We start from the raw sequence: 22,151 nt of genomic DNA on the forward strand, positions 1-22,151 counted from the left end.
AACTTCCCCTCCCATCCCACTGAGGGTAAATATATGTGGTCGGTCATGTATCTGAGGCGGGCCCTTTGTTTTGAATTGTGAGGGGCAATTTTCGGTATGACATGAGTTAGCCTGTAAGTTCACATTGAGTTCCAGCTTCGATTGGAATGAGATAGAAGGTTCTAGAGTTATTCATAAAACATTTCAGATCAATTTTCATATATTCTTATTTTAAAATGTAGGAAGAGGACAACGAGTTAAACTGCGAAAACACGCACAGATGCAGCAGATTGTTTCTGTGAAAATGCAACGTGGCTGAACCGCAGTTATCCTGAACCTTATTTGGAAATGAAATGCGACAATGTCTCGGCACCACACCAGGAAAGAGAAACCAGTCGGCATTAGTCAAGAATGGGGATGAGGCAAAGGCTTTGCAGAGGAGATGGGATGAGACCTGGGAAAATCTGGAGTGGTGAGACCGGGGTGGAGTGTGCACAACCAGGGTGCTTGTCGAAAACAGGCGATTTCTGAATTCAAGTAATGTACTGTCTTCGTGAAATACAATGTATACACATCCAGTTAATACTTGTTAAATTCCGGTTCCGGAATCTTTTCCTGGATTGACTCACCTAATGTTGGCTCAAAAAAGGATCGTTGACCTGGACCTAAAGCTCCTGATATTATTTCGTTCAAATAATCTACCACAACAGCATGAAAATGACACATGTTTCGGCAAAGTCTCATTCATTCACAATGTAAGGACTTAAGTAATGAAGACAGATTACACAGTCATGGTTCGCATTCCCTTGATCTCAGATGATTTAGAATTAGTCTGTTTTATCGACTTGAAATTAGAGAGATTTGGGAGAGGGTAGATTAGGAATAACAAATTTCTCTGCTGGTTAGGAGTCCAGAAAGATTGGACGAAATCGTAAATTTAGAGGCCGGTCGCTCAGGAGTGATTCCAGAAAGCACTGAGCAGTGGCATTCTCTCCCCCTAAAATACAGTGATGTTCAGGATCAAATTAAACTTCATGATTCTGCTGTTGGCGTTTCCACCTTCACTGGGCCCACCTTTTGTTTCTGTTCACTTCCCATTACCATCACCGTTCCCTTTGCCCTCCCATCCCTTCTGTTATTTAACTCCCCTTTCCTCCAGCCGGTCACAGTGAAAGCTCCCCCTTCCCTGTTTCCCTGCCTTCTTACGGGCTTAACACTCTGTCAATGTCTAAACGCTTTCCTGCTCAGGTCTCTGAAGTAGTAACTCTGTTTCTGTCTCACCACAGGTGCTGCTTCAGTATAGAACATAGAACATTACAGCACAGTACAGGCCCTTCGGCCTTCGATGTTGTGCCGACCTGTCATACCAATCTGAAGCCCATCTAACCTACACTATTCCATGTACGTCCATATGCTTATCCAATGACGACTTAAATGTACCTAAAGTTGGCGAATCTACTACCGTTGCAGGCAAAGCGTTCCATTCCCTTACTACTCTCTAAGTAAAGAAACTACCTCTGACATCTGTCCTATATCTTTCACCCCTCAATTTAAAGCTATGCCCCCTCGTGCTCGCCGTCACCATCCTAGGAAAAAGGCTCTCCCTAACCACCCTATCTAACCCTCTGATTATTTCCAACATTTTCTGTTTATATTGCAAAGAACCAACTTGGAGGGCAGGAGGCGGGCTTGAAACCCTGATCAATATCTCACTGATTGGTTTGAAGGAAGTGAATCGTTTCCTTTTAGTCTCTAACCAGCAGCTGGAGAGAACAGTTGAAGATTGAGTGAACATGTCGCTGTACTGCTGGCTCATTGCGGTAACCGCTTTGCCCTGTATGTGTTTCTGACGCTATTATTCAGATCCCGCTGTTCATTCACATCCATCACATCGTTCCTTTGTAACCCTGTATATTCTTTCCTCAGGCGGATATTTTGCACAAACACTGAAACAGATTGTCCCATCCATTACCAAAAATGTGGGTAAAACCGCTAGATTCAAATGCGAAGTCGAAGGTGCAACTATCAGTAATAGCAATCCCCTTCACTGGTACCAGCAAAAGCCGGGCCAGGCACCCACCCGAATCCTTTATTATGGAGCAGGCGCAACGTGGGATCCGGGATTCGGTGAACGGTTCAAAGCCGGGAAATCTAACAACAAAGTATTCTACCTCACAATCGACAAACTAGAGCCAGAGGACACCGCCACCTATTACTGTGCGTACTGGATACACAGTGCAACACATCAATACAAAGTTTGTACAAAAACACTGAACGATTTGAAGCGAAACATTTCGAGGAATTCACAGACTCCTCCCCTATTTGGGTAAAGTAGCGACGACACCACAGCTGGATCTGTGTTCGAGCTTCCTCCGTCTGAATTCGTGACATGGAGAGGATTGAGTTATATTGTGGAGTCCTTCCTTCAGGCAGCGAATTTCAGGGAGTGGGCATACATGCCATCCGCTGGAGCAGTGTGAACCCTCCAAAGTGAAATGGTTACAGGAGTGTATCGGGAGAGCCTGGGTGTGTTCGCCAGCTCTGGTCCCACTGCAGCAATAAAAGAGACATCGACATGTAACATCCCAATCATGCGGTGTTTTCGGCTGAGTAAGCTGAGATGCAAAATAATGTGATCAGAGATAATGGGAACTGCAGATGCTGGACAATCCAAGATAACAAAGTGTGGAGCTGGATGAACACAGCAGGCCAAGCAGCATCTCAGGAGCTCTGCTTGGCCTTCTGTGTTCATCCAGCTTCACACTTTGTTATGCAAAATAATGTCTTTGTTTTATTTGGAGTAACTTGTGATCTGTGGTGCTCCGCCTAAAAGGACGGTGAAAACTGTTTCAGTAGTCACTTTCGAACATAGACTAAGGACTTGAAATTATGCAGGGAATTGGTGAGGACACACCCAGAACATTATGTCGAAATTTGATCTCCTTATTTGAAGAACGATGCTGCTGTTCTAGAGAGAGTGCAGTAACAGTTTACCAAGTTGATTCCTGGGATGGTAGGACTGACGTATGACCAGAGATTGACTCGGCTAGGATTGTACTCACTGAAATTTAGCATCATGAGTTAGGACCTTATAGAAACGTACAGAAGTCTAAAAGAACGATACATGTTGGATGCAGGAAAGATGTTCCTCATGATAAGCAAGTTCAGACCAAAAGTCACAATTTAAAGATAAAGATAAGGTAATTTTGAATCTTATAGAAACATATAAAATTATGAAGGGAATAGATAAGATAAAAGTAGAGAGGATGCTCCCACTGACAGGTGAAGATAGGAAAAGCAGGCATAGCGTTAAGAGTAGAGGGAGCAGATTTAGGACTGAATTGAGAAAGAACTTCTTCACCCAGAGGGTTGTTAATCTGTGGAATTCCTTGCCCAGTGAAGTAGTTGACGCTACTTCAGTAAACGTTTTTAAAGCTAAGGTAGATTTTTTTGATCAATAAAGGAATTAAGGGATACAGTGAGAGCGCGGGTAAGTGGATCTGTGTCTACGAAAAGATCTATTGACTGGCGGGGCAGGCTCGAAGGGCCAGATGGCCTACTCCTGCCCCTAGTTCTTATGTTCTTATGTAAAGATCTAATAGGACGGAGATGAGAAAAAAAATGCTTTAACCAGAGAATGGTGAATCAATGGAATTCTTTGATACATAAAGTGTATGAGTCTACGTATCGAATGTTTTAAGAAAGAAGTATATGCCGCTCTTGTGCTTAAAGGGATCGGAAATATGGGATGTGGGATGGGGGAGGAAGAAATTAGAATATTAACTTCCATGTCAGCCATTTGAGGAAACATGAAGTGCCGAGGAAATGCGACATGGGGAAATGCCAGATAAGGTTAATCAAGACAATGCATCAAGAGCCCGTAGCGGCATTGTTTTACATCGCCTGTATTCGGGATGCGAATTATTTCCTGTTTGGCGACCTGTTTTAACACTGTGAATGCAGCCTAATCGTCATTGCTGCACCATGTCGTTTCCTTGTCTGGTGGTTCTGTTGATGCTTTCCCCCAGTGAGTGCGACAGTTCGAGCCATCAACTTATAGAAAGAGACCATCCCGCCCGTCCTATTTGTGCCGCTTCTCTCCACAAAAACTCCGCCTGTCCCAACGTCCCACCTTTTTTCCATTAGTTGTGCATTTCTTTCCTTTTCTCCAGTTTCTCCAATCCTCTTTTGAAACCGGGGGCGAATCTGCCCGCGGCCGGTGCAATCCACATCCTAAACACTTGTTGCGTGAAAGTTTTTCCTTCATGTTGCTTCTTTTACCGATATTCTTCAACCTGTTCCTTCTGTACGTTGGCCTTTCCATTCACTGGCACTGTTCCTCCCTATCCACTTTCTTTCTGATTTCAGCCGATCTCCTCAGCTACTTGACTTGTCGATATTTTTTGTTTGCAGGTGAACATTTTGCCGAGGTCTTGCATCAGTTTCCAATATCGGTCACTAGGCCCAAGGCTACAACGATCAAAATGCAATGCGTGGCACAAAACACAGAAACCATCCATTGGTACCAGAACCGACCCAACCAGGCGCCGAGGAGATTAATCTATTTCAGCAAAAACAGAGCTGTATTGGACCCGGGAATCCCCTCCAAGTTCTCAGCTGAGAAAAGTGTCTCTTCATTCTTCCTTGTAATTGATAACATTGAACAGTCCGATGATGCCATCTATTACTGTGCCTATTGGATCCTCACAGTGAGAAACAACCATAAGAAGCTCATTACAAAAACCCCAACGCAGCCGCACAAGTTTCCAGGCACAAGTGGAGTCTTTTTACTGAAACTCCAAATCGCAAAATCAAATTCAGAATTAACTTCAATGACAATATTTAAAGCCGAGACAAATATAATGGAGTTTTGAATTCAAGGACTCATGTGCAAAGAGGGAACAGAGCGATGTTTTGGAGGGATTCAGTCTCTCTGATGCCTCATTAGGGTGACACATCTTGAAGGAACAATTTCAGTTATTTCATCTACTGGAGTTCGCTCAGCTCGCCTGACCTTTCCTCTGGGGTACGTGAATCTGAGAATCTTTGCGACATATGGCCTGTTGGTTTTAGTCGTGTATTTAACAGCGAACAATTTTTTTTTTAGCTTTTTTTGTTCTCAGCATCTCTCATGAGGTAATCAATTGTTCTGAATCAGTTTGTACAAATTATTCAGTGGAAAAAAACTTTAAATACCCAAGAACAACATGGATATTCGTAGCCAATTATTCATTAGTTAATAAATCATTTAGCAGATCTTCCTTGCTTGCTTTAACAATTCATTTCGGCGGCAGCTATGCTCTAGGTATGAATTCTAAACCATCTCTACACAAGAGTACGTTTCAATTCCTTCCTCTGAATTTCCCGCTGGACTTTACGCCGTCTGTTTGAGAATTAATGCGCACATATCACGAGCAATTATTTATTTCCTCCATTTTGAAAAAGACATTATTCCCAATGTTTTCCCCAAACAGCATCAGAGCCAACTTTCTGAGCACTAATTCCAAATAATTAATAATCAAATAAACAGGCACCGCGAAACTATTGATACTATAACTCATTTTCAATTTTGTTTGTGGAGTCCTGCACTAAAAAGAAGACATAGCCAACGGTTGATGAATGGCATGTTATTTTTTGTTGATTTCTCGTGTATATTTTAGAAGAAGGGTCTTACAAACAGTTCACATGTAAATCTCCCGACAATTATTATTTTTCCATGTGCGTTTGCTGAATACAAATCAAACTCGGGTGTTTTCACGCTGCCCGACAATGCTCTTCCAGGGCTTGAGGCACATTGTTAGTCCTTAGTTTCTGGAGTTTAGTCAGATGTACGGCCCTGCTACTGGTAGTTACCGGCACCACATAGGGTTCTGTGCCAGAGACGAGTGACCCGAAGCCAAGATTCCCGTCAATCCTGGTGTCTTTTCACTAGGGTGGGAGATTTCGTGACTAGAGGGAGTAGGAGATGAGGGGTGACAGGAAAAGAGTTTTTAAAAGACACGAGGGATTTTTTTTAACAAGAGCGGTTGGTGTGTGGAATGAAGTTTCAAAGGAAGTGGTGGGTGCGGGTACAGTTATGACGTTAGGAAGACTTCTAGGTGAGTACATGAAAAGGAAATGTTTGGAGGAAAATGGGCGAAGTGCAGGCAGATAGGACTAGTTTATTGCGGGATTACGTTCGGCATGGACTGATTGGGACGAAGGGTTTGTTTCGTGCTGCATGTTTCAATGACTGTATAACTCATTTTCATTTGCATTTTGTTTCACTCAGGCTGTTCACTCAACCTCGTAGCGGGTTCGTGAATGATTGGTGTGTTGTTAAGCTTGCTGTATTGCTCACTGTATCATTGTCATCTGGAAATGAACGACAAACAGGCTATCCTGAGCATGTAAACAGAACTGAAGAAGGGTCCTGATCCAAAACGTCAACATTCCTATTCCTCTGATGCTGCCTGGCCTGTTGTGTTCCTGCAGCTCCACACTGTGTTATTTCTGACTCCAGCATCAGTTTGGGTAGAGATTGTCGAAGGTTCACAACCTGCAATGACGACGTTTCTCCTCAGCGTACTCCAGAACAAGCAATTCCTTATCCTGAAGTTTTGGCCCCTTCCGCCCTCGTTCCAGATCCTCCAACAAACGGCAACAAGACTTGTGTCTAACCCTGTCAAGACCTTTCAGAATATTTTGTGTTTCAATTCAATCACCAAACTCCAGAGCGCATAGAGGCAGTATAGTCAACCTCTCATTTTCGGGCATCCCTTTCTTTCCAGCAATTAATGAAATGAACATTTGCTGTACTGCCTCCTATGAAGATGTATTGAAGTATTCTAGATGCAGTCTCAGCAAAGGCACGTGAATTTGCAGCAAGGCATCCTCAGTCTTGCATCTGTTGCCACCGCATGAACGGCAAACGCATGATTTACTTGCCTAATTGTTTGCTAAGCCAAAACGCTAATTTTCTGTGTTCATTGCACACTCACAGCCAACCTTCCCTGCACTTCATTTTCAAGGTGTGTGTGAAACAGAGAAAGTGAGAAAAATATAATGCACAGAACATCAGAGAAGGTAGGAAAAGAAGAGCAAGAGTAAAATAGAGAGAACATGAGAGATAAACAAGTAAAGACAATGTAAAGCAGGAAGAGAGGACATGGCGAGAGAAAGGAAAAGCCAGATGAAATGGAGGACGACCGCGAGAATGAGAAGGGGCAGGAGAAAGCAAAAGAGACATTGAGAGATAAAGGCTGAGACCTAAAAGCGAAAGGAAAGGGAGAGATGACAGAGAAGAGAAAAAGATAGGAGCTCGTGGATGGGAGAGACAGAGTTATGCATCCGGTAAAAGCAACGGAATGCGCATTTATTGTATGAGTTACTTTGAAAAAAAATCCAAAAATGATGTTGAAGGAGGATCCGTTGTAGATTCAATTCCCAACTACCAAATGCAGCAAATAGCATTGGCAATAAACTGCTTGCCTTGAACAGACAAAAGAATGATTGCAGGTCACAGGAGATATTGGACAAGCTTTAAGGACCTCTGGCCAGACCAGATCGAGTAATATTGCCATCTCTGGTTACCCAGACAAGATGGCACTGGGTACCGTGATAGTAGACAGTAGAGAGTCATATGATTGCTTTCAATATAAGCAGTTTGAGCTACACACAAAGATTGAGGGTATTTTCGGTTCTAGGTTCTGACAGAGTTTGGAGTGGGGCAGAGAAATCTTCTCCATCTGTCCAAAATTGTTAATAGAATAGGAAAGGCAGACATGTGGTGCAGTGGTAGTACTCCTACATCTGTACATGGAGATCTGGTTCAGGTCCCCTGCTCCAAAGGTGTGTGATAACATTTCTGAGCAAGTTGATGAGCATATAAAAAAATGTAGATCGGTAATAAAAACAGAAATTACTGGAAGATCTCAGCTGGTGTGGGGGGTGCGGTGACCCTTGGTCAGAACTACATACCTGTATTAAACTGTTAGAATGGGACATGGAAACATAGAAAAATCTATAAGCAAAAGTCCTGCGCAAAAATAGAAAGCAACTTTCGCAGTGAGTGATCAACATGTTTGATTTGATTTTAATTATTACTGTCACAAGCACCTAGTTACAGTGATAGGTTTTGTTTTGGATGCAGTATAGGCAGGTCATATCATGCATTAGCGTAATAGAGCGACGGATGCATTGTGATCGCAGCAGAGAAGGTGCACAAAGAGCAAGAACAACATTAAATTTAAAATTGAGAGGTCCATTCAGAAGTGTAATAAGAGCGGGGAAGAAACTGTTCCTGAATTTGTTGGCACGCGTGCAGCTTTTGTGTCTTCTACCAGACAGAAAAGGTTGGAAGTCACTAAAACCGGGTGGGACATGTGTTTGAATACGTTCGGTGATAACGGGAACTGCAGATGCTGGAGAATCCAAGGTAATAAAATGTGAGGCTGGATGAACACAGCAGGCCCAGCAGCATCTCAGGAGCACATCTGATGAAGGGTCTAGGCCCGAAACGTCAGCTTTTGTGCTCCTGAGATGCGGCTGGGCCTGCTGTGTTCATCCAGCCTCACATTTTAGTATGTTGTTTGAATATGTTGGCTGCTTTCCCGAGGCAGCGACAAGTATAGATGGTAGAAGAAAATTATTGCAGATGCTGGAATCTGTACTGAAAACCAAAAAAAAATGCTGGAGATCACAGTGGGTCAGGTAGCGTCCGTGGAGAGAAAGCAGGCTGACGTTCCGAGTCTAGATGACTTTTCGTGAGAGAAGTCAATGCGTTGACTGGTGTGTTGGACTGGGCGGTGTTGGCGGACGGGTTTAAAGAAAATGTCAATAAGGCCCACCCATTCAATGTAAACGTCATCCTTGAGGCTACACGAAGGCTCAACTTTGGGTGAAATAGATTTACGTCATTTCCGGTATTGCATTGGCCCGTTGAGGGCTTTCGGCAAATCTGAATCAGTTCTGTGTTGACCACATCAACATGAAGGGTCACACTCTTGCGATTTTACTAACCGCTCTCCTCGGTCAGTACAACAAGTTCTCGCTGATTATTTCCATTGTTTAACGTTCTGTAGCCTCTGTGTTAACAAATTACCTGATCTGCATTTCTCTCACTCGCAGGGAAATCTGTCGCTCAAACGTTGACTCAGTCTCCAATATCAATGACCAGAGCTCCGGGGAAGACTGTACGGTTTGAATGTAAGTTTGAAGGGAGCGATTTCGACAATGCGGCCATCCACTGGTACCGGCACATCCCGGGTCAAGGTCCACAGCGCGTTTTATATTTCAAGAATCCGTCTTATCATAAACAAGACATCACCGACAAAATACAGTTTGCTGAGAAAAGGTCTGCGACCAAAACGTGCAGCTTGCTCATGAGGAATATCAAGGAGGATGACTCTGGGGTTTATTACTGTGCTTTCTGGGCTCACAGTGACAGAACATTGGGGGGATCCCACGCAAAAAGAGATCGCTTTCCTGCTGATTGTTTGCAAACTGCTATCACACAAACGACAGGTGCAGCATTTGGAGAGTTTTACCAGCTTTAAACTTCGCGCAGTACTGCACAGATAATTCATTGGTTTAAGATGTCCTCTGAAGTGTACTATTAAACTTGGGAGAATAAAATTATTTTGCTAATCCAGTGGGATTTAGTAAGGATAGATCTGACTGTTCTATAAATGGACATAACAACCCACTTACTGTATTAACGAACAGATCCGTTCATTTATCATCTTTGAGAAAACGCAATAATACTTTTCAAAGCCTTCTGTTGTCAAACGACTATCAATGAATATGCCACCAAAACTAACGAACTAGATCCAATATATATTGCAGTAACATCCAAAAAAAAATGGACTGGGGGAGCTATTCAGCTTGGAGAGTCTGTTCTGACACACCGTGATTTTTAATGGTGCTCGTGACCCAAACCAACCATGGATCCTCATCCGTAAAATGGAAAGAATACTGAAGATAATGTTACAATTCTAGTAATCTCGAGCTTTTGACTAAGGTTCTGAATACAAACGAGGTTGAGGGAATACATTTTTAAAATATTGGATTCAGTAATACAATTAAATTACTAGATTACCTTAAAAAGCAATTGAGTTTGCGAGTAATTATTAGTGCATGAAACCTGTCATCCCATGCGTGAAACAACAGCGTGAATAACCAAAGCAGTCTATGAACTGCTGCAGTGAAGTGAATTAAGAATAATACAGGAGAATCGATTGCCTTTGACATTAGATCTTGAAAGATACCTCTCACACATCTGGGGTCTTGTGCACGTTGCCTGTTCAAGAAATGGAACGACGGAATCATTCCTTAAACCACTGTCCCAAACGTTACCTCTGAAACCCATGAATTTTCATATAGATAGTTTTAAATTAGATAGTTCAGACACCTTTTAACACACCTTTGAAGTAGGTGGGACTTGAGACCGGAAGTCTGATTCAGAGGTAGGGGCACTAGCACTGCACCACATCATTGCTTAGAAATTGCATGTCATGGATTTTCATGGAATCTGATTAAAGATGAGAGGGAAACTTGTAGTTGATCATGATGTGCCCTCTTCAACTGATGAATGTGTTAAAACAGAACTCACCATTACTTATCTTAACAGCAAGGAAGCATTTAGCCAAGTATGGCATTAAGGATCCTCAGTAGAATTCAGGTCAATGTGATTAGTGGGCTGGGGTCTCTCCAATAGTTGGGATCATACACTGCACAGAGGGAGCTATCTGAGGTTGTTGAAAGCCAATTATTCCAGCTCTGAGACATGATCATGGGATGCCATCAGGGTGGTGATCTAACTCCAAACATCCCCAGTTGCTTCATCAATTCTCTCCATCATAAAATCAGAACTGATTTACTGATGGCTGCAGTGTTCATAATCATTAATTACTCATCAGACATTGAATCTTTCTATGTCTATTTGTACCAGAACGTGGACAACATTCCGACTTGAGCTGACGAGTTCACACAAATGCTAAGCAATAACTGGCTGCAGCACAAGGGAATATAAGTACCTCACTGTGTTTTACATTACCATAACTAAGCCCAACAACAACAACATCCTGGGGGCTACCATCGACTAGATAACTAGCTAGGCAACTATATAAACTCTGTGGTTAAAAGACAAGATAGATGCTGGGAATATTATGGAAAAATTTCAACTCCTCACACCTTAAAGACTGCCCATCATACAGCTCACACATCAGCAGAAAAATGGAATTGTCTTCAGTTGCCTGGATGAGAGTGTTTATCACAAAATTCAAGAAGGTGAACACCATCCAAGGAAGAACAACCCACATAATTGGAACTCCATTCATCACTTCCCAACATTAATGTACAACAGTTGCACAGTGTACCATGTGCAAGATGCTCTGTAGCATTCACCATGGCTCCTCTTCCAAACCCATGATCTCTAAAAGAGCAAACGTAGTAGGTGAATGGGAACATCACCATCCATCAGATTTTCTGCAAATCTCACGCTGAACTGATTGGAAATATCTTAATGCTTTTCACCGTAATTGAATCAAAATACTAGTACTCCAACCATGATAATGCTGGGTGCACATACACTGCACTGTCTGCTGTGGGTTTAGAGTACACATCCCACAAAACAACTTTTAATAACCAAATATATTTAGCCCCAGACTTTCTCAATTGAAGGGAGTATAAAGCACTGAAAGAAACTCAATCTGGAGTGAAATAATAACAATAATTAAGAAAGTGGTATGTACAATTCCAAAGTGTTTTTTTAAAAATAAAGAAATCTGACTTGGAAAGGAGATGGACGTGGTCTTGCTTGGGTACAGAAACTAAATGCTTTCTTTGATTTGCAACAATGATTATGAATTGCTCCAGAGTGTACCTTGTGGCACAAAGCTGATTCTATTTAGTTTATAAAGAGTGTTTGTGATGTTACAACTGCATGCTGAAAAATCTTTGATACTGTGTTATAAGAAAGTAGAAAGTTTTCCTATTTCTGTTGTTCATAAACTTTTCTTATGTATTATTCTCAAAATACATAAATGTGTGGAATTGATAATACCTTATGAAAGAAAATAAGTTTTGTCCTGGCTGGAGTTTAGAAGAGTAAGTGGCAAGTATTTAAATATATAAGATTCTGAGGGATCTTGACAGGGATGTAGGAAAGATTTTCCCCATTGTCAGAAAATCCAGGACTAGGCATCAATACTTAAACAAAGGGGTTACTAATTTAGGATAGAAATGAGGAGACCTTTATTTTCTCACATGGAATTGTGAATATTGGAATGTTTTCCCCAAATATTGATGGAAACAGATTATTTGTATAGTTTGCAGATGCAGTTAGATTATTCATAAGCAAAGGGATGAAAGGCTGTTGGTAGATTGGAATGTGGAGTAATCAGATCAGCCATGGCCTAATAGAATGGTGAAGCAGACTCACTCGTGAGGTCATATACCTTATATGTTTGTTTAACAGGTAGTATCTTTGAAGTCTTAGAGCGACTTAACATGACAAATGGTGTTAGTATGATCTCTCTGGATTTCCAAAAGACATTTGATAGTGAATCAAAATGGACTTGTTGGCAATATTGAAAGCCATGGAATTAAACTTACAGTGGCTGCATAACAAATGAATTGACGATATGTTATGAAGCAGGAAATAGTGATGAATATATGTTCTTTTCCAAGTTCACTGAATTATAGATTGATTATGGTATAAAAAGAAGCCATTCAACCTGTCTTTGCTGGCAACCTGGAAAAGAAAAATCACAAAGCAACTGTCTCACATTTTGAGGTAGCAACAACTGCCTATGCTGGAGTCAGAGATAACACAGCTTAGAGCTGGAGAACACAACATTCCAGGCAGCTTCAGAGAAGCAGGAAAGTTGATGTTTCAGATTGGAACCCTTTTTCTTAAGAAGTGTCCCAAACCAAAACATCAACTTTCCAGCTCCTCTGATGTTGCCTGGCCTGCTGTGTTCCTCCAGGTCCACACTGGGTTGTCTCACAGTTTGCTTTTTTCCATGCAGTTATTCAGCTTCAGGAAATTATCCAATCAAGAGAAGTAAAATCCATAAATGCCTGCAATACTCAGTGGGTCTGCATCACCCATGGAAAGAGAAATGGAATTATTTTTCTTTCCATTTGCACATAACACTTCTTCAGAACTGAAGAAAGATGTAAACAAACATGTTTGAAGCCATTAAAAATGTAAGGAAAGGAAGAGACAAAGAATAAAAAGATGGTCTGGGACTGGGGAGAAGCCAGAAGAGATTAAATGCCAAAGATGTTTCTACAACTATGTTAAGGACAAAAGAGTAACTAGAATATTTTGCATCAATACTTACTGTGGAGAAGAATATTGAAGCTAGAGAACATGGGGAAATTAATAGCGATAACTTGAAAAATGTCCATATTACAGAGGAGGAGGTGCTGGACGGCTTAAAATGCATAAAGGTGGATAAATCCCTGGGATGAGATCAGGTGTGCACTGGAACTTTGTGGGAAACTAGGGAAGAGATTACTGGGCCTGTTGCTGCGATATTTGTATCATGGTCAGCAACAGATGAGGTGCCAGAAGACTGGAGGTTGGCTAACGTGGTGCCACTATTTAAGAAAGGTGGTAAGGAAAAGTCAGGGACCTATAGATTGGTGAGCCTGACATCAGTGCTGGGCAAGTTGTTGGAGGAAAATCTGAGGGACAGTAATTACATATATTTAGAAAGGCAAGGACAGATTAGGGATAACACTATAGATCACATGGAATACAGGGAGAACTAGCCATTTGAATACAGAACTGGCTTGAAGGCAGAGATTAGTGGTGGATGGTTGCTTTTTAGATTGGAGGTCTGTGACTGGGAGTGTGCCACGAGGATTGGTGCTGGGCCCACTGGTTTTTGTCATTGATATAAATGATTAAGATGTGAATATAGGAAGTATGGTTAGTAAGTTTATAGATGACACCAAAATTGGAGGTGTAGTGGACAATGAAGAAGATTATCCTGATCAGATGGGCCAATCAGTTGAGGAGTACAAGTGGAGAGAGATAATGGGAACTGCAGATGCTGGAGAATCCAAGATAACAAAGTTGGGGGCTGGATGAACACAGCAGGCCAAGCAGCATCTTAGGACATTGGTTAGGCGACTTTTGGAATACTGCACCCAATTCTGGTGTCACTGCTGTAGGAAGGATGTTATGAAACTTGAACGTTTTCAGAAACGATTTACAAGAATGTTGCTAAGGTTGGAGGGTTTGAGCTATAGGGTGAGGCTGAATAGTCTGGGGCCATTTTCCCTGGAGCATCAGAGGCCAAGGGGTAACCTTACAGAGGATTATAAAATCATAAGGATCATGGCAGGGTGAATAGACAAGGCCTTTCCCCCAAGTGTGGGGGCGGGGTCTAAAACTAGAGGGGCGTAGGTTTAAGGTGAGAGGGGAAAGATTTAAAAGGGACCTAAGGGTCAACTTTTTCATGCAGAGGGTTGTGTGTGTATGGTATAATCTGCCAGAGGAGGTGGTGGTCGCTGGTACAATTACAACATTAAAAAGCATCTGGATGGATATATGAATTGGAAAGGTTTAGAGGGATGTGGGCCGAATACTGGAAAATGGGACTGGCTTCATTTAGGATATCTGGTCGGTGTGGAGAGTTGGACCGAAGGGTCTGTTTCCGTGCTGTCCAGTTGTATGACTCTATGACTAAATAGATTATCACAGTTAACTTACAGATGCATGTAACAGATAAAAAGATGGATTGACAGTTCCAAAGTGAGCATGGCATTATCCGATCCTCTCACTTGTTGACTTTCTAGAACGCAGAGACTCGGCCAGTTGGGAATTCATGTAAAATTCCGTCACACCGACGGTGCTCTCTTGTATTATCCACCTGAACGAATGATGATGACATTGAAAAGGATGGTGTGTAGTGCAGGTACTCTTGGTGTACTGCTGTACTGTTTTATTTGTAGAATAGCTGTTGGGTTTTTCCCAGGGCCGTGCGAGCTGTGCATCCGAAATCACATATACGGCAAACTCCAATGACGGCAGACTTCCTCTTGGGAAGATCATTTATTTTAATGACAATCTCGTCGTTTACTGAACGCTTTTGCGGATACTTCTTGTAAAAGCGGATATAAAATTTAAACCTGCAGGTCCCGTGATGAATTTCATCTCATATGCCCAGGTCATTGAGACATTAGATCATGAGTTCAGTAAATCTTGCAACATAACCACGTGTACTCCGAATGTAGATCTGCTTTGGGATGCTCGCCATAGATTTTAAACCGGGATCAGCGGATCATAAACAATAACTTTAGTTCAGAAAGGAGACAGTGAGGACCGCAAATGCTAGAAGCTATTGTCAATAAACTTGGAGCTAGACCAGCACAGCAGGTCAGACAGCATCAGAGGAGCAGGAAGGTCAACGTTTGGGGCTGAAACCCTTCGTCAAGACTACATTTGTCCAACCCCACGTTTAGTGGCTTTACTTCGGTTAATTGGGAGTTCAGAGCACGTATTTCTTTGTCAATATTTTGGGAATTTAAACTCAGAGCGAATGGAGCGAATTCACTGTTAAATTTGATCTTTCTGCCACAGTGGCGTTTGCCCCCACCACACCACTCACTTCTTTCCCTCCCAAGTCGACCTGCACGCACCTCCCAGCCTGATGCTAACGAGCAGGTCAATTCGGAGCAACTTGTGCGAAATTCCGAAACGGAATTTTCAGTTAACACCTGCCGTGTATGTGCGAGCAAAAGAAACGAAGGAGAGTAAAACGGTCTCACATTTTACGAAGAGGCATTAAAGTGGGCGGGTTCAATTTATACTAAAAGCGGAAATTCCCGCTGTTATAGACAATAACCTCGAACCGCAGTAGCTCAGTACAGACGGAGCAGGTCTCTGCACCATGTTCAGGGTGATTTTGGCACTACTTTTATCCTGTACGTATTTAACGTTTACTCAAGTGTCATGTAAATCCCGATTCATCTTCGCTTTCAACGTAACTTTGTTAATTTTATTTTCCCAGATGTGCGTTTGGCTGAGTCTATAACACAGTCACCGATATCGTATGTAACCAAGCTCGGTAAAAGTGCCAGGTTTAAATGTACCGTAGACAGCGGCAGCACCACGGTCCATTGGTACCAGCGCCGGGAAGGTCAGGCGCCCTCCAGAATACTTTATTATGACAGCAGCGTCGTACGGGATCCGGAATTCGGCAGCAGGTTTAAAGCGGATAAGAGGAACACTTTGTGCACTTTGATCATCAATAACATCGAGAAGGAAGACGCTGCCACATATTACTGCGCCTATTGGGACAGCACAGTGTTCAACAGAGACTGAAAGCCTTTGCAAATACACGGCGCTTCAGCTCGGTCTACACTCAGCTCCCACACCAACAACACCAGCTTGCATTTATAAAGCGCCTTTGATGCAGTTAATCGTGCCAAAATATCTCAGAGGATACACTGCAAAACAAAATTTAACACGACGCTAAATACATGTCACAACGCTTCTGAGGAAGGGTCACCAGACCCGAAACGTTAGCTCTGTTTTCTCCTTCACAGATAGTGCCAGACCTGCTGAGCTCTTCCAGCAACTTGGTTTTTGTTCCTGATTTAAAACATCCGCAGTTCTTTTGGTTTTTATTTGCTAAATGCATGTCGGTGGATGTGTATTTGAGGCGGACCCTTGGTTGTGAATTGTTAAGGCACATTTGGTATGACGTAATAAAATCCGAAAGACCTGAGGACGCTGTAAAGCAGAAACCAAACCAGAAGTTGCTGAGAAAAGCTAGGAGGCCTGGCAGCATCTGCGGAGAGAAATCAGAGTTAACGTTTCGGATCTAGTGACAGTTCCTTGTCTGAGTTCTGAGGAAGGGTCACTGGGCCCGAGACGTTAATTCTGATTTCACTCCACGGATGCTCCAGACCTTCTAAGCTTCAGCAACAATTTCTGTATTTCTTTCGGGTTTAGTCAAGGATGGGAATGAAGCGCGGGTTTAGGAGAAGAGATGGGTTGGCGCTTGGGAAGATCGGGAATGGCGAGACCAGGGGTTGTCCCGCTAATTCTGGAATATGCAAAATATAAGGTGATTGTCTAAAACAGCCTACTTCTGAATTCGAGTAATGTTCTATCTACCTGACATATAATGTATAAGTGTCCAATTAGTCCTCTCTGAGTTGGAGTGCGACCTCGGAATCGTCTCCAGGATAGACTCACCCAATGTTAACAAGGTGTAGAGCTGGATGAACACAGCAGGCCAAGCAGCATCAGAGGAGCAAGAAGGCTGACGTTTCAGGCCTAGGTCTGCTTCATCAGGTCTAGGCCTGAAACGTCAGCCTTCCTGCTCCTATGATGCTGCTTGATCTACTGTGTCCATCCAGCTCTACACCTCCTTATTTCGGATTCTCCAGCATCTGCAGTTCCTATGATCTCTTAGACTCACCCAATGTTGGTTCAAATTGAAGTGTCGTTGACCCGGACCTACAGGCTCCTGATTGTATTTCGCACAGTAATCTAACACTACAGCATGAAGTAAGACATATTCGAGAGCGAATTCTCTCTTCCTACCTTGACTCAGTCTTCTCCCCCCCCTCCCCCGTCCAATCCCTACCCACATAGGTCCATGATTCATCTGACGCCTTACGCCTGTTTCAAAGCTTCCAGTTTACGGGCGCCAGCCACCTCCCCTTTACCATGGACGTGCAATCCCTTTACACATCCATTCCCCAGCAGGAGGGCCTTAGGAGTTTCTGCTTCTTCCTGGAGCAAAGACCTGAACCATTCCCCCCCCCCCCCCCCCCACCCACCAACCACTAGCCTCCTCCACTTGGCCGAGCTTGTTCTCACCCTCAACAGCTTCTCTTTCAACTCCGCTCATTTTCTTCAGGTAAGAGTGGTTGCCATGGGTACCCGCATGGGCCCGACTTATGCCTGTCTCTTCTTGGGGTATGTGGAACATTCCTTGTTCCAGTCCTATTCCGGCCTCCACCCACAACTCTTTCTCTGACACATCGATGATATCATCGGGGCTGCTTCCCTCTCTCACCCAGAATTGGAAAACTTCATCAATTTCACCCCCAATTTCCACCCTGCCCTCACTTTCACTTGATCTATCTCTGGCTCCTCCCTTCCCTTTCTCGACATTTCTGTCTCTGTTTCTGGGGATAGACTGGCCACTAATATCCATTACAAACCCACTGATTCCCACAGCTACTTAGACTATACATCCTCACACTCCACTTCCTGTAAAGACTTCATCCCATTCTCTCAGTTCCTCCGTCTCCGTCGCGTACGCTCAGATGAGGCCAACTTCGACAAGGGAGCCTCCGAATGTCCACCTTCTTCCTCAACTGAGGATTCCCCAGCTCCGTTGTTGACAGGGCCCTCAACCAGGTCCGACCCATCTCTCACACTTCTGCCCTCACCCCTTCTCTTTGCTACCACAAGAGTGATAGGGTCCCCCTTATCCCCACCTGCCATCCCACCAGCATCCACATCGAGAAGATCATCAGACGCCATTTCTGCCACCTCCAGCAAGATGCCACCACCAGACACATATTGTCCTCCCGGCCATTGTCCACCTTCTGCAGGGACCGTTCCCTCCGGAACACCCTGGTCCACACTTCCTTCACCCCTACACCTCCCCACAGCCCTACGGCACCTTCCCCTGTAACTGAAGGTGCAACACCTGCCCATTTACCTCCTCCCTGCCCAGAATCCAAGGGCCCAAACATACCTTCCAGGTGAAGCAACACTTCACCTGCACTTCCATGAATCTAGTCTACTGCATTCACTGCTCACAATGTGGTCTCCTCTACATTGGGGAAACGAAACATAGACTTGGCGACCGCTTTGCAGAACATCTACCTTCTGCTCACAAAAAAGACCCTGAACTTCCTGTTGCCCGCCACTTCAATGCACCACCTTGCTCCCTGGCCAGCATCTCTGTCTCCAGCTTGCTACAGTGTTCCAGTGAGGCTCAGTGCAAGCTGGAGGAACAGCACCTCATTTTCCACTTGGGGACACTACAGCCCTCGGGACTCAATATTGAGTTCAATCATTTTAGGGCCTAAACTTCCTCATGTCCCAGCCGCCCCCCCCCCCCCACCCCACGCACCACGCCTTGTTACCACATAGTCTGCCACGACATACCTCCCTGTTGTTCGTCATTAACAGCCCCCATTAACAACTACTCACCCTCCCAGCCTGACCGTTAGCAACTCCTTTGTCTGTCCAACTGTCTTTCTCTCTGTTTAGGTTCCATCCTATCATTTACTCCCTACCCCCCCCCCCCCCCAAACCACGTCCCTATTTTTCTACATATAAACTGACGTTTTCCCATTCACCATCAGTTCTGAGGAAGTGTCACCAGACCCGAAACGTTAACTCTGTTTTCTCCTCCCCAGATGCTGCCAGACCTGCTGAGCTTGTCCAGCAATTTTGTTTCGGTTTCTGATTTACAGCATCGGAAGTTCTTTTGGTTTTTATATTCGAGAACGTCTCATTCATTCACAATCGAAAGAATTAAGTATTGAAGACAGATTCAATAATCTTGGCTTACATTCGCTTCACCTTAAATGAATAAAAACCGATCTCATTGAACTGTTTGAAATGATGTGGAAGTGCAGGTATTGGACGAGGGTGGACAAAGCCAGACATCACAAGACACTTAGCCTGACCAAAGTGCAGTGCTTCAAAAGCTTCTGCTTTCAAATACACTTAAAAAGAGAAAGGATCGGTAGAGAGTAGATTAGGAGAAATAAATTTCTCTGGTAGAGAGGAGTCCGAAAAGATTGGATAAAATCCTAAAATTACACGCCGTTCGCCCAGAGATAATTCCAGAAAGCACTGAGAAGTGGCATTCTCTCCCCCTAAAATAGTGATGTTCAGGATCAAATTAAACTTCATGATTCTGCTGTCGCCGTTTCCACCTTCACTGGGCCCACCTTTTGTTTCTTCATCAGAGAGGGGGATGGGGGGAGGGAACTGGAATAAATAGGGAGAGAGGGGGAGGCGGACCGAAGATGGAGAGTAAAGAAGATAGGTGGAGAGAGTGTAGGTTGGGAGGTAGGGAGGGGATAGGTCAGTCCAGGGAAGACGACAAGAGAGTTGCAATGGGAGAGAGATTCCCTGAGTTTGGTCCGGAGGGAGGAGGGTAACTTCTTCAGGTTAGGCATCCCTGGAAGAGGCTTCGCAGTGAGGTTAAAATAGTATCAGAGATAATGGGGACTGCAGATGCTGGAGATTCCAAGATAATAAAATGTGAGGCTGGATGAACACAGCAGGCCAAGCAGCATCTCAGGAGCACAAAAGCTGACGTTTCGGGCCTAGACCCTTCATCAGAGAGGGGGATGGGGGGAGGGAACTGGAATAAATAGGGAGAGAGGGGGAGGCGGACCGAAGATGGAGAGTAAAGAAGATAGGTGGAGAGAGTGTAGGTGGGGAGGTAGGGAGGGGATAGGTCAGTCCAGGGAAGACGACAAGAGAGTTGCAATGGGAGAGAGATTCCCTGAGGTTGGTCCGGAGGGAGGAGGGTAACTTGTGCTCCTGAGATGCTGCTTGGCCTGCTGTGTTCATCCAGCCTCACATTTTATTATCTTGGAATCTCCAGCATCTGCAGTCCCCATTATCTCTGATACTATTTTAACCTCACTGCGAAGCCTCTTCCAGGGATGCCTAACCTGAAGAAGTTACCCTCCTCCCTCCGGACCAACCTCAGGGAATCTCTCTCCCATTGCAACTCTCTTGTCGTCTTCCCTGGACTGACCTATCCCCTCCCTACCTCCCCACCTACACTCTCTCCACCTATCTTCTTTACTCTCCATCTTCGGTCCGCCTCCCCCTCTCTCCCTATTTATTCCAGTTCCCTCCCCCCATCCCCCTCTCTGATGAAGGGTCTAGGCCCGAAACGTCAGCTTTTGTGCTCCTGAGATGCTGCTTGGCCTGCTGTGTTCATCCAGCCTCACATTTTATTATCTTGGAATCTCCAGCATCTGCAGTCCCCATTATCTCTCTCTCTCCACCTTTTGTTTCTGTTCACTTCCCATTACCATCACCGTTCCCTTTGCCCTCCCATCCCTTCTGTTATTTTACTCCCCTTTCCTCCAGCCGGCCACAGTGAAAGCTCCCCCTTCCCTGTTTCCCTGCCTTCTTACGGGCTTAACACTCTGTCAATGTCTTAACGCTTTCCTGCTCAGGTCTCTGAAGTAGTAACTCTGTTTCTGTCTCACCACAGTTGCTGCTTCAGTATTTCCAATATTTTCTGTTTATATTGCAAAGAACCAACTTGCAGTGCAGGGGGCGGGCTTGAAACCCTGACCAATATCTCACTGATTGGTTTGAAGGAAGTGAATCGTTTCCTTTTAGTCTCTAACCAGCTGGTTGAGAGAACAGTTGAAGATTGAGTGAAGATGTCGCTGTACTGCTGGCTCATTGCGGTAACCGCTTTGCCCTGTATGTGTTTCTGACGCTATTATTCAGATCCTGCTGTTCATTCACATCCATCACATCGTTCCATGGTAACCCTGTATATTCTTTCCTCAGGCGGATATTTTGCACAAACACTGAAACAGATTGTCCCATCCATTACCAAAACTGTGGGTAAAACCGCTAGATTCAAATGCGAAGTCGAAGGTGCAACTATCAGCCACGATAATCCCCTTCACTGGTACCAGCACAAGCCGGGCCAGGCACCCACCCGAATCCTTTATTATGGATCAGGCACAACGTGGGATCCGGGATTCGGTGAACGGTTCAAAGCCGGGAAATCTAAAGACAAAGTATTCTACCTCACAATCGACAAACTAGAGCCAGAGGACACCGCCACCTATTACTGTGCGTACTGGATAGATACACAGTGCAACACATCAATACAAAGTTTGTACAAAAATACTGAACGATTTGAAGCGAAACATTTCGAGGAATTCACAGACTCCTCCCCTATTTGGGTAAAGTAGCGACGACACCACAGCTGGATCTGTGTCCGAGCTTCCTCCGTCTGAATTCGTGACATGGAGAGTGATGTGAAGCCGGCCAGGTCTGGGCTGTTTTGATTTATACACTTCCTCTGATCTTGGAGTGAGAGCACCGAGGGCAAGCTCACTGTAGGACTCACGGTTTTTGGTAGATGTTGGGGTGAAGTTATGCCACGGAGTTCTAAGCTGAGTAAACAGAGAGATACAAAATAAAA

At 44.1% G+C, this 22,151-nt stretch overlaps 2 gene segments (V, D, J or C); both read left to right on the top strand.

The window, feature by feature from the left end:
• The first annotated feature begins 1,741 nt into the window (after positions 1–1,741).
• LOC132209603 (Ig kappa chain V region 3381-like) lies at positions 1,742–2,309 on the top strand. The segment is given in 2 exon segments: positions 1,742–1,815; positions 1,906–2,309. Coding segments are annotated over 2 exon segments (447 nt in total).
• Positions 2,310–15,856: 13,547 nt separating this feature from the next.
• LOC132209604 (immunoglobulin lambda variable 3-9-like) lies at positions 15,857–16,300 on the top strand. The segment is given in 2 exon segments: positions 15,857–15,900; positions 15,987–16,300. Coding segments are annotated over 2 exon segments (348 nt in total).
• Positions 16,301–22,151: the final 5,851 nt, after the last annotated feature.

Source organism: Stegostoma tigrinum, chromosome 5, assembly GCF_030684315.1.
Source record: "Stegostoma tigrinum isolate sSteTig4 chromosome 5, sSteTig4.hap1, whole genome shotgun sequence".
In the NCBI taxonomy this organism is placed as follows: Eukaryota; Metazoa; Chordata; class Chondrichthyes; order Orectolobiformes; family Stegostomatidae; genus Stegostoma; species Stegostoma tigrinum.